This window comes from Scomber japonicus, chromosome 16 (assembly GCF_027409825.1).
Source record: "Scomber japonicus isolate fScoJap1 chromosome 16, fScoJap1.pri, whole genome shotgun sequence".
Taxonomy (NCBI): domain Eukaryota; kingdom Metazoa; phylum Chordata; class Actinopteri; order Scombriformes; family Scombridae; genus Scomber; species Scomber japonicus.
Genome location: NC_070593.1, coordinates 2,482,555 through 2,495,054, shown reverse-complemented (window position 1 = coordinate 2,495,054; position 12,500 = coordinate 2,482,555). Strand labels below are relative to the sequence as shown.

The 12,500-nt window shown below is 48.5% G+C and overlaps 1 protein-coding gene across 1 annotated transcript in view; it reads left to right on the top strand.

Annotated features, from left to right (window-relative positions):
• Positions 1-12,500, top strand: part of akap6 (A kinase (PRKA) anchor protein 6) — a 203,472-nt gene that overhangs the window by 142,446 nt on the left and 48,526 nt on the right. The window contains 4 exon segments of the mRNA XM_053336210.1: positions 6,435-8,827; positions 8,891-9,377; positions 11,048-11,238; positions 11,240-12,203. Of these exon segments, the coding sequence (XP_053192185.1) occupies positions 6,435-8,827; positions 8,891-9,377; positions 11,048-11,238; positions 11,240-12,203 (4,035 nt within the window).

Sequence of the window (12,500 nt, the reverse complement as noted above, 5' to 3'; positions counted from 1 at the left end):
CTCCTGTTGTCCTCGAGTCAAGGAAGTAAGGGAGGAAGGGAAGGACAGAAGAAAGAGAGGAAGGATGGAAGGAAAGGAGGGAGGATGGAAGAAGGAAGGAAAGGAGGGAGGAAGGAAGGAAAGGAAAGGAAAGAAGGAGGGAGGAAGACAAATTATGAACCTTTGTAACTTTTAGTAGTATAAATAAAGTTTTTAAATCCTGATGGCTCTTTTTATAAATGTGAAAATAAGTGAAGAAACAGTCTAATGCTGCTGCTCATGTGCTGCTGGATGGAGGAAGGACACACACACACACACACACACACACACACACACACACACACACACAGACCACACACACACACACACACACACACACACACACACACACACACACACACACACACACACACATATTGCAAAGGAGGACAAGACAAATAACAGGCCAGACACTCTGACCTCGCTGCCTGGCTGGAGAGTAATTTCACTTCTACTGGAGATGGGAGAGGAATAGAGAGAGAGGGGGGGGCAGAGAGAGAGAGAGAGAGAGAGAGATACAGAGAGAGAGAGAGAGAGACACAGAGAGAGAAGCAGAGAGAGAGAGACACACACAGAGAGAGAGAGAGACACGGAGAGAGAGGGAGAGAGACAGAGAGAGAGAGAAGCAGAGGAGGAATATATATGTGTGTGGTTTAGTTTATAAATGAACACTTCTGCTCGGTGATAAAACGATCGTCCTCTCTTGCTCTCGCTCTCTCTCTCTCTCTCGCTCTCTCTCTCTCTCGGTTTTGGATTCTCGCTCAGACAGGAAGTTGAAGTTGAATTTGTCACTTTGAACTCTGAGAACTTGTGATGACGGATATCGTTCAGCACTATTTTATAGATTTAATGAAGCAATAATCAGCCTAATTTACCCTAATTTAGAATAAAAGATGATAAATAAAGGTTGTGACAATAAGCAACAGAGTTTAAATATATATATATATATATATGCTCCTTTTAGGTGCTTTTAATGTGAAAGGGTGTCATTTATTTTGTTGTAAAGCTGCTTTTCTTAAGGAAGGAAAGGAGTAAAGAGGGAGGAGGAAGATAGGGAGTAAAGAGGGAGGGAGGATGGAAAGGAGTAACGAGGGAAGGAGGGAGGAAGAAAGGAAGGAAGGAGTAAGGAGGGAGGAAGGAAAGGAGGAAGGAAGGAAGGAAAGGAGGGAGGGAGGGAGGAAGAAGGAAAGGAGTAAGGAGGGAGGGAGGGAGGAAATAAAGGAGGAAGGAAGGAAGGAAGGAAAAAAAGGAGGAAGGAAGGAAGGAAGGAAGGAAAGGAGTAAAGAGGGAGGGAGGGAGGAAAGGAGGAAGGAAGGAAGGAAGGGAGGGAGGGAGGAAGGAAGGAAAGGAGGAAGGAAGGAAGGAAGGGGTGAAGTTTCATAAAGTCTACCTGTGTAAATCCGACACCGACGACGACGTAATATATGGAAATTATATTTTAGAAACACTTTCCCTCGTGATTAGGACTTTTTTTTTTTTAGCGAGGAGTTATGAGCAACATATGGAAGAGTTTTCATTCATTTCATTTTTTTTTTTTTTTTGCAATTACATTCAAAAAGCGGCCTGTCTGCTCCTCCACTCTGCATGGAGAGGTGATTTATCTACAAGCTTCTATTCGGTTTGAATCAGAGCGGTGACGCCGCCGAGGCTCCCTCAGCACTTTAACAACCCGAGTACAGCACGGAGAGAGGGAGGAAGAGAGAAGGAGAGACAGAGAGAGATGGGGAGAGAGAGAGAGAGAGACAGAGAGAGAGGGAGAGAGAGAGAGATGGGGAGAGAGAGAGAGACAGAGAGAGAGAGAGAGAGAGATGGGGAGAGAGAGAGAGAGAGAGAGGGAGAGACAGAGAGAGAGAGGTGGGGAGAGAGAGATGGGGAGAGAGAGGGAGAGGGAGAGAGCCAGAGAGAGAGAGATGGGGAGAGAGAGACAGAGAGAGAGAGATGGGGGGAGAGAGAGAGAGAGAGAGAGAGAGATGGGGAGAGAGAGAGAGAGAGAGAGAGATGGGGAGAGAGAGAGAGAGAGAGAGAGATGGGGAGAGAGAGAAAGAGAGGGAGAGAGAGGGAGGAAGAGAGCCAGAGAGAGAGAGATGGGGAGACAGAGAGAGAGAGAGAGATGGGGGGGAGAGAGAGAGAGCCAGAGAGACAGAGATGGGGAGAGAGAGAGAGAGAGAGAGATGGGGAGAGAGAGAGAGAGAGAGAGAGAGACAGAGAGAGAGAGAGAGATGGGGAGAGAGAGAGAGAGCCAGCAGAGACTCCTCCAGCAGCTCCAGGAGGAGAACAGGAACATGAATAATCACCCAGACGCTGCTAGATAGCCGAGCTCTCCTTGGGCTTTCCAGCAGATGCTATGCTAACAAATGGGAGCAGTCAAACCAGAGCTAATGGGGAAAAAAAGAGGGTCCCATCCCCAAAAAACACACAACACAGAGAGAGAGAGAGAGAGAGAGAGAGAGAGAGAGACTTTTTTTTTTTTTTTACAGCTTCCAGGACCTTTGACTTCCATCTTTAGACACTTTAAAGAAGCACGCAGACTTTTATTTAGATTTTATTCTGCATCTTAATCCATCTTTTCTTCCTTCCTCCTTTCCGTCCATCTGTCCTTTGTCCCTTCCTTCCATCTTTCCTTCATGTCTTCCTTCCTTCCTTCCTACCTTCTTTCCTTCCTGTCTTTCCGACCTTGGGTTTTATGAAAGGCGCTATACAAAATAAAGTTATTATTATTATTATTATTATTTCTTTAACAACCTTCCTTTCTTTTCTTCCTTCCTTCCTTCCTTCCTTCCTTTCATCATTCCTTCCTATCTTCTTGTCTTCTTTTCCAACCTTCCTTTCTTTTCTTCCTTCCTTCCTTCCTTCCTTCCTTCCTTCCTTCCTTTCATCATTCCTTCCTATCTTCTTGTCTTCTTTTCCAACCTTCCTTGGGATGGGGGAAAAAAAGGGTCCCATCCCCAAAAAGACACAAACACAGAGACAGAGAGAGAGAGAGAGACAGAGAGACAGAGAGAGAGAGAGAGCGAGAGAGCGAGCGATAGAGAGAGCGATAGAGAGAGCGATAGAGAGAGCGATAGAGAGGATGAGGCTGTAAACACTAGTCTTTAGACAGTGCTTTAAGTGGGAAGAAATAAGTCCCGGTACTCCCCTTATCCAACTGTTGCCACGTAAATTAGGCGGTGGCCGGTCGGTTCCAGCTGATCATTAAGTGATATATTCAAATACTAGAACATGATGCTGATTTTTACAAAGAAAATTGTTTTATTGAACTTTCACTAAACATATTTAAACCCAAACATATTTAAACCCAGAAGAGAAATACAGTGTGATTTTAAAAGGAAATAAAGTTACTTCCTGTCACTTTAAACGCATGTTTAGTGATTTATTATTTATTACTATCAAATATTAAACATTACAATTCTTTAGTAGGAGGAGATATAAAACCCTGATGCATAAAACTAAACATATTTAAAGCCAAATTAGTTTAAACAGAAGAGAAATACAGTGTGATTTTAAAAGGAAATAAAGTTACTTCCTGTTACTTTAAAAGCATGTAATGTTTTATTTCCTGCTGTCAAACACTGTGTGAGTATTAGTTCTTATTTTAACTTTAAACTCTTTACAAAGATAATGTTTTAAAAAATCCCCACTTCCTTTTTTCTTTATCCTGAGAGCTGCCGTCTTGACTCAGGACCCGACTTTTCTTCTTCTTCTTTTCCCTCGAGTCAAGGAAGGTAGGGAGGAAGGATGGAAGGAAAGGAGGGAGGATGGAAGGAAAGGTGGGAGGATGGAAGAACGAAAGAAAGGAGGGAAGAACGAAGGAAGGGAGGGAGGATGGAAGGAAAGGAGGGAGGATGGAAGAAGGACGGAAAGGAGGGAGGAGGGAAGAACGAAGGAAGGGAGGGATGATGGAAGGAAAGGAAGGAGGGAGGAAAGGAGGGAGGAGGGAAGAATGAAGGAAAGGAGGGATGATGAAAGGAAAGGAGGAGGAAAGGAGGGAGGAAGGCAGGAAGGGAGGAAAGGAGGGAGGAAGGAAGGAAGAAGGAGAGAAGTAAGTAAGGAACAGTCAAAGCAGACGGGGTCAATTTGACCCGAGAGGACGACACGAGGTTAAGACTAATTATGAACCTTTGTAACTTTTCTAAGTATAAATAAAGTTACTTTTAAACAGGACGAAGAGTTTAAAACCTGATGGACACACACACACACACACACACACAGACACACACACACACACACACACACACACACACACACACACAGCTGCCGTCTTGACTCAGGACCCGACTTTTCTTCTTCTTCTTCTTCTTCTTTTTTTTTTTGTTGGAAACAGAAACACTGACACAACACTGACTCTGACAAAACACTGACTCTGTGATCATTTAAAAATCAAACCCACCCCCCCCCAAAAGCAATTGCTCATAAATCTCACAAACACAAATTATTCCCGCTCTGGAACAAAAAGCGATGAATTATTCAAAAAAAAAAAAAAAAAAAAAAAGACGACTTCTGGAAAAAAAAAAAAAAAGAAAAATAAGAAAGAGCTGAAACGAAAAGCTGCTGAAAACCCCCCCCCCAAAGTAAATACGTAATCAAAAGCCTTCAGAAAAGCTCGGCTGTCTAAAAATATGCTTAGACACAGGAATTCTTCCCTTCCACACACATAATTATACAAATTGCTCCGCGTCTCGTTAACAAGAGAGGGGAGTAATTCGTATTAGCCATTCATAGCCTATTAATCTAATAAACTAGTTGGCTCTCTGTGTGTGTGTGTGTGTGTGTGTGTGTGTGTGTGTGTGTGTGTGTGTGTGTGTGGGTCTGTGTAATGAATTTCTATTAGATTTGTGTTTATTCCCCTCGTGCTGATAAGGGAGATGGGGGGCGGGGGGGGGGGGGGGTTTCTCTCACTGCATGGAGACGCATTCAGAAACACACACGTTGAGAGGCCTCCAATCAGAATCAGACTAATCCAATCAAACTGGAGTATTTGATGACCCGCGAAAACCTTGTATATAATTCATATTGTATTCATATGACCACACACACACACACACACACACACACACACACTCCTTCCATCTTTTCTTCCATCTTTCCTTCCTTCCTTCCTTCCTCCCTCCTTCTCTCTTTCTTTACTCCCCCTACCTTCCTCCCTTCCTTCTTTCCTATGTCCTTCTTTCCTTCCTTCCTCCCCTCCTTCCTTCCTTCCCTCCTTCCTTCTCTCTTTCTTTACTCCCCCTACCTTCCTTCCTTCCTTCTTTCCTCTGTCCTTCTTTCCTTCCTTCCTCCCCTCCTTCCTTCCTCCCCTCCTTCCTTCCTTCCCTCCTTCCCTCCTTCCTTCCTCTGTCCTTCCTTTCCTTCCTTCCTCCCTCCTTTCCTTCCTTCCTTCCTCCCTCCTTTCCTTACTTCTCCCTTCCTTCCTCCCTCACTCCTTTCCTCCCTTCCTCCCCTCCTTCATTCCTCCCTCCTTTCTTTCCTTCTTCCTTGCTCCCTCCCTCCTTTCCTTCCTTCCTTCCTTCCTTCTTCCTCCCTTCCTTCCTTGACTTCCCCTCGTGCTGATAAGGGAGATGGGGGGGGGGTAATGACTGAACTGGGTTTCTCCACTGCATGGAGACGCATTCAGAAACACACACGTTGAGAGGCCTCCAATCAGAATCAGACCATCAAACTGAAGTATTTGATGACCCGCGAAAACCTTGTATATAATTCATATCTGTAATTTTTTTTTTTGTAACAGTTTATAGCTGAATTGCTGGTGTTTATATGACCACACACACACACACACACACACACACACACACACACACACACACACACACACACACAGTGGACAGAGGTGACTTCTTGGTGTTTATTTTAAAGTTGAAATAATTATCTTCCTCCCTCCTTCTTTCCTTCCCTCCTCCCTTCATTCCTTCCTTCCTCCCTTCCTTCCATTTTCCTTCCTTCCTTCCTTCCTTCCTTCCTTCCTTCCTTCCTCCCTCCTTCTCTCTTTCTTTACTCCCCCACCTACCTCCCTTCCTTCTTTCCTCTGTCCTTCTTTCCTTCCTTCCTCCCTTCCTTCCTTCCTCCCTCCTTTCTTTCCTTCTTCCTTCCTTCCTCCCTCCCTCCTTTCCTTACTTCTCCCTTCCTCCCTTCCTTCCTCCCTCCTTTCCTTCCTTCTTCCTTCCTCCCTCCCTCCTTTCCTTACTTCTCCCTTCCTTCCTTCCTTCCTTCTTCCTCCCTTCCTTCCTTGACTCAAGGACAACAGGTCCTTGAGAAAAAAAGTATTTTTTTAAAGAAAGAGAATATTCTGACATGCAGCAGGATTAAAACCTTGAACATTCAGAGTTCATGATTTTATGCTTTGGCCACAGAGATGCCTAATTTCCCTTTTTATCCTCATCAAACATTTCCTTTTCTTTTCTTCTCTCTCCTTTTATCTTCAGGTTCCCGGTAACTTCCTGGAGCCTGGACTCATCGACCTCCACCAGATCAGCCCCGTCCCATCTTGCCCGGTGGTAGCGCCGGCTCCAGACGACTCCTGGGAGTGGGACGAAACCGATATGACAATCACAGAACCAGAACCGAGAGAAGAAGAAGAAGAAGAAGAACCCGAATCAGATCTCACACTTAACCTCCACGCACAACCAAATCTGCCTTTAGATGCCGCTCTGTCCAACGGGGATCAACCGAGCAGGATCCGGAGAGACGACCGAGCTCATCAGAGTCTTTTAGCCTTGATTGAGCCCGGCGTTGGCTCCCAAATTCTTCCCCCCAACAATAATAACGTCTACCAGGTGTACAGCCTCCATAATGTGGAGTTATACAAACAGCCTCCGCTTCCTTCCACTTCCTCCACGATGCACAAAACCAAAGCAGGAAAAAGGAAACAACATCTGCTGCTGAAGAGTCTGAGCAAAGACTCCTCCTTCTCCTCCATGGAGTCGCTCCCTGACATCCTCGGAGATCTGATGCCAAACTACAGAGGAGGAGGAGAGTGGTTTGTTGGGTGTAAAGAAGGGGAAAGCGAGAGGGAAGGCGGGAGGGGAAGCGGCCAGTCGGGGAATAGTCGGCGGTCAGAGAGCGAGAGCGGGATCGTCAGCGATACGGGCGATACCGAAACGCTTACCAACAACTCTGAAATCCAAGAGGTGGAGGAGGTAGAGGAAGAGGTGGAGGAGAGAGATGAGACTGTGGTTCACGTTACTCTGCACAAAGACTACAACCAAAGACGGAGGAGGGAAGAAATCCGAAGCGAGAGCAGAAGAAACAGAGAAGAGGAGAAAAAGAGGAGGCACAGGAGAGGAGGAGGCGAAGCGGTGGAGATCCTAATCAACGGGCGCGGGATCTTAACGCCTGCTGACTCCGACTCCGATTTTGAGGTTGGACCACTCAGCGTAGATTCACCTAAGTCCTTCCTGCCCCGCTGTGATGATACACAAGTCAAAGTTGAGCAGTTGCCCGCACGGGAGACTCCTCCCGTGCTCCGCCGCCGGGCATCGAGTCCAATTTTATCTCAGGGTTCGTCTCTTGAATCCCTGCTGGCTCTCGGTGTCGAGTTATTCCCGTCCAAAGATTCCCTCCTGCAACGTAGCGCCTCTGTGGAGAGCGGCCTGGTCCCGAGCCGCAGCGTCGAAGTGGAGGAGACCACCGGCAGCCTGGCCAGCCTCGGGGAGCTGGACCTGGGTCAGAGCCGAGACGTGGAGAGCGGCGAAGCGAGCAAAGAGACGACCAACGAAGGAGCACCGGGAGAACCGTCGTCTGGAGAACTCAGTCGGAGAACTCTGGATCTCCTGAAGCGTCTGGAGAACATTCAGAGTCCTCTCGCGGGGAAGATGACCCGCAGCGTTTCTGATATCACACTCCGGAGCAGCTCTCCGCAGCAGAGCCGACGACTCCCCGCCTCTCCTTCCCTCGGTGGACGACACAGCCCTCTCTCTGGGATTTCGGGCTCCTCGCGGAAAGGTCCTCCGTCGCTGATCAACGAGAGCTCTGCAACAGCCTCGCTGACCGAGCTCAGCAGCGCCGAAGACTCGTCTCTGGGTTCAGAAGATTTCGCCGCGCTCAAAAGTCACCGCCACCTCTTTTTGGATCCCAACATGGCCGCGGGGGCCAACGCCAACTCGGGCTCCTGTAGGAAGCGTTGCCACGGAAACAGACAAGGGATGGACGAGGCGGACGCGGCGAGCCTGAGCATGGTGGTGAACGTGTCGGCGTGCACGGATGAAGACGAGGACGACAGTGATCTTCTCTCTTCTTCGACGCTCACGCTCACCGAGGAGGAGCTCGGCGTTCGGGACGGAGAGGACGAAGAGGAAGAGGAGGAGCGGTTGAGCGGCGCCTCCTCCGGTAACGACGACAACGAGGATGAGGATGAAGAGGAGATGGAAGGATCGTACGTGCTCGGCTTGGAGTACATGAAGAGGGAGCTGCAGAGTTGGATAAGACCTCCTCGCACTTCCTCTTCCTCCGCTTCGAAAACAGAAGCAGGCCTCCGGGACGAGCTGCAGTGTGGGACCAATCTGCCCTCCAACTTCACCTCCTCCTCTTCCTCCTCTTCCTCCTCTCAGAACAAGGAGCAGCGCCGCTTCCTGAACCGCTCGGCTCCCAACAGCAACAGCGGCAACAACAAAACGAAACGGGACAAGAAAGAAAAAGAGGAAGAGGTGGAGAACAGGAGGAACATCACGAGGAGCTACATCAGCCAGTTCGTGGACGACGTGGAAAACGGAAACGTGGACCAGAGCTGTTTGAAAGGGAAAGACGAAGACGACGAGCTCCTCCGAGAGGAGTCCAGCGTGTTCACGAAGAAAGGCGAGTCGCTCAGGGAGGCGTACGTGTTTCCCAAATCAGGCGAGCCGATCCAAGACGTCGACGACTTCATCGTTAAAACGGAATCGAGCTCGACGAAGCAGCTTTCTCCGTCTCCGTCCTGTGAGCTCCTCCCCTTCCCGTCAGTCCGTGCCTCCTCATTGGTGGGACAGCTGAGAGGGGAGTTACCTTGCCACAGCGCCTCCGTCCCCTCGCCTCCGTCACTCTCTCCGATCGAGGACTGTCGATCCCACAACGGCGGTCGGAAAGCCATCACCATCCAGGAGAAGTTCAAGTTCTCGTCTTTCGTGACGGAGGAGAGCAGAAGAGAAGTGAGAGATAAAGAATCGTCCCTTCCTCCTAAGAAGCGGCACAGCTCTCTCTCCTCCTGCTGCAGCCTCCATCCTCGCGGAGCAGAGGAGAGCAAGAAGGAGAACGTGCACGACTTTGTGATGGAGATCATTGATATGACTTCGTTGGCGCTGAAGTGCAAAGAGACCGAAGAGCCGAACCAGAGCGAGATCAGCGGGTCCGGCTCAGACCAGAATCCTGCTTCTCTGTCACAGATCAAAGACAAGGTGCAGTATAAACTCTGGAAAACATGTTTGACCTCCGAGAGCATTTAAGGGCCACATATAGCCGGGTTTGATCTCATGTTGACTGGGAAAAAGAGGGAGGGAAGGAAGGAAAGAAAGAAAGGAGGAAGGATGGAGGAAAAAAACAAGACAGGAAGAAAAGAGGGAAGGAAGGAAGGAAAGAAAGAAAATAAGACAGGATTAAGGAAGGAAAGAAAGAAGTAAAGGAGGAAGGATGGAAGAAAGGGAAATAAAACAGGAAGGAAAGAGGGAATGAAAGAAGGAAGGATGAAAGGAAGGACAATAAGACAGGAAGGAAAGATGGAAGAAAGGGAGGAATGACAGGTGGAAGGAAGGAAAAAGGAAAGGAAGGAAAATAATACAGGAAGGAGGGAAGGAAATAAAATAAGACAGGAAGGAAGGAAGGAAGGAAGGAAGGAAGGAAGGAAGGAAGGAAGGAAGGAAGGAAGGAAGGAAGGAAGGAAGGAGGGAGGGAGGGAGGGAAGGAAGGAAGGAACTCAAGTAGATAAGATAAAAAGTTGGTTTATGTGTGTTACACATTTCATTCAGAAAACCAAAATCCAGCTTTAATTTGCATATTTAAAACAAATTTAAATATTTGGTGTGTTTATATTTTACACTTTTTTTTTTGGTACATGAGGAGGAGAAGCGTTCAGGCTGATTTAGTTTCTCCTCTGAGAGAATAATGTGGAAACTGATTAGCTTTTAGATGACTTCACTTGAAACAGATACTGAAGGAATTATTAGTCATTACATCCTAAAAGTTACGGTCTGTGATGCGATTTATTGAATTACTCTAACTCACTGAGCAAATTCACTCACAACTTTTCATACTTCTTTTTTTTTTTTTGGGGGGGAGGGGGGAGTGAGGGGGGGGGGGGTCAGTTTGTCATCACAGTGTTGAAAGTCGAGGACAAGGGTGTCAAACATGTGACCCGTGGGCCGGAACTGGACCGCCAAGGGGTCCAATCTGGCCCACTTTCCTTCCTGTCTTCATTCCCTTCCTTCTGTCTATTTCTTCCTTCCTGTTCGTCTGTCCTTCCTTTCTTCCATCTTCCCTTCCATCCTTCCTGTATTATTTTCCTATTAGACGGAAGGAAAGGAGGGAAGGAAGGAAAGGAGGAAGAAGGAAAGAAAGGAGGAATGGAGGAAGGAAGAAGGAAGGAAAGGAGGGAAGGAGGAAGGAAGAAAAGGAGGGAAGTAGGGAGGAAGGAAGGGAGGAAAGAAGGAAGGGAGGAAGGAATATGGAAGGGAAGGAAGGAAGGAAGGAAGGGAACAAGAAGGAAGGAAAGGAGGGAGGGAGGAAGGAGGGAAGGAAAGGAGGGAGGAAGGAAGGAAGGTAACAAGAAGGAAGGAAAGGAGGAAGGAATATGGAAGGGAGGAAGAAGGAAAGAAAGGAGGAAAGGAGCAAGGAAGATGGAAGGAAAGGAGGAAGCAAGGAAAGGAGAGAGGGAGGAAAGAAGGAAGGGAGGAAGGAAAAAACAGTCAAACAGACGGGGTCAATTTGACCCGACAGGAAGTTTAAAAGCAGGAATTTGATGCTGGGTCCACAAAAAAAAAAAGAATGTGTGCAAGTTATTCATACTTTTATTTTATTCCCACATTAAACTCATCTTCCCTCCTCCCTTCTTCTCTCTTCTTCTCTCCTGCAGGTCCTTGAACACTCCCACCGTCCTCTCCACCTCCGTAAAGGCGACTTCTACTCCTACCTGTCCCTCTCCTCCCACGACAGCGACTGCGGCGAGGTCAGCCAATGCTCCGAGGACAAGAGCTCCACCCCCGCTCCTTACACCATCCCCACTTACTCCACACCGACACAAGGCCTCCACAGCCCCAGCCCCAGCCCCGTCCTGTTCCCCGACCCCCCCCCACCATCACTCCAACCCCTCCCGTTCCTCCCAGCTCGACTCGGAAAACAACTTCTGCCCTCTTGATTTTAAGCCCGCCTCTCTGTCTCTGCCCCCCAGCCCTGACATCAGAGACGAGGAGACCCTGTTTGCACCGTGCACAGAGGAAGTGTACCTGGGTCCGCCTCTGTGCTACAGCATGGTGCTCACCAAAAAGCCACGAAGGGTCTCCCTAAAGGAGAGTTGGGGTTACTTATCCTCCTTGGACTCTGACTATGAACTGAAGGAGAGTCTCGCTCAGTTGCCTTGCTCCAAATCAATCGATAGTCTTCGCTATTTGTCTCAAAAACCAGGTGATAGTCTGAGCTCATCCTCTCCTCTCTTTGAGCCTTGTTACAGCTCATTCTCCACTTCCTCCTCCTCTTCCTCTGGCTCCAAACCAAGAGACGACAACCCTCCCTCGCCTCCTCCTCCTCTTCCTCTTCCTCTTCCTCCCTCTGGCGCCGAGCACGACGAGAGGCGAGGTGAGGACCCGTACCTCCTCTGTGATGTCGCTGGAGGAGAAGTCGCGGCCGCTGCGAGTGTCAGCGCGCCGCAGGAGGAGAGGAGTCGTAATGAGGGGCCTCCTTATCTTAATCCCCGGGCGCGTGTCGCCCCGATAGACTCCTCCGCAGCCGAATGTTTGGCAGATACTAAAACGCTTGAATCCAATATGGGCGCCGTAATGACCAAGATAAGTGTCTGCAGCTCCGCTACAAATCCCTCAAAAGAGCCAGCCGCCACCGCCACGCGTATTAATCCCAAAATTAACTGCTCGGCGATGAGAGAGGCAGATAGGGAGGAGGGAGGAGGAGGAGGAGGGGAGAGGAGGAGAGGAGGAGAGGTGGATGCTCGGCAGGAGAAGGGGAGGAGAGGGAGGAGCGGATCGCAGCAGGAAGGAAAGGCGGCAGCGGCGAAGCAGGTTAGTGTTCCAGGTATTAGACTGATCTCCTATCTGAGGACATTATACAGGCCCTGATACTCACTTCACCTCTCTACTCCAGGTATTAGTCCGAGTCGAGCCCCTCGGTGGCTGGGAATGTAATGAGGCCGCTGTGCATCGCGCTCATTTCCATTTTTCTTTTTTTCTTTTTTTTTTCATAAAAGGCCAGACGGACATGAGAGGAAGCTGATATGTGTAACCTGTCCTCTCCTCTTCCTCCTCCTCCTCCTCCTCCTCTCTTCTCCTTTTCTCCACTTCACACCCAAGCCTTATTTC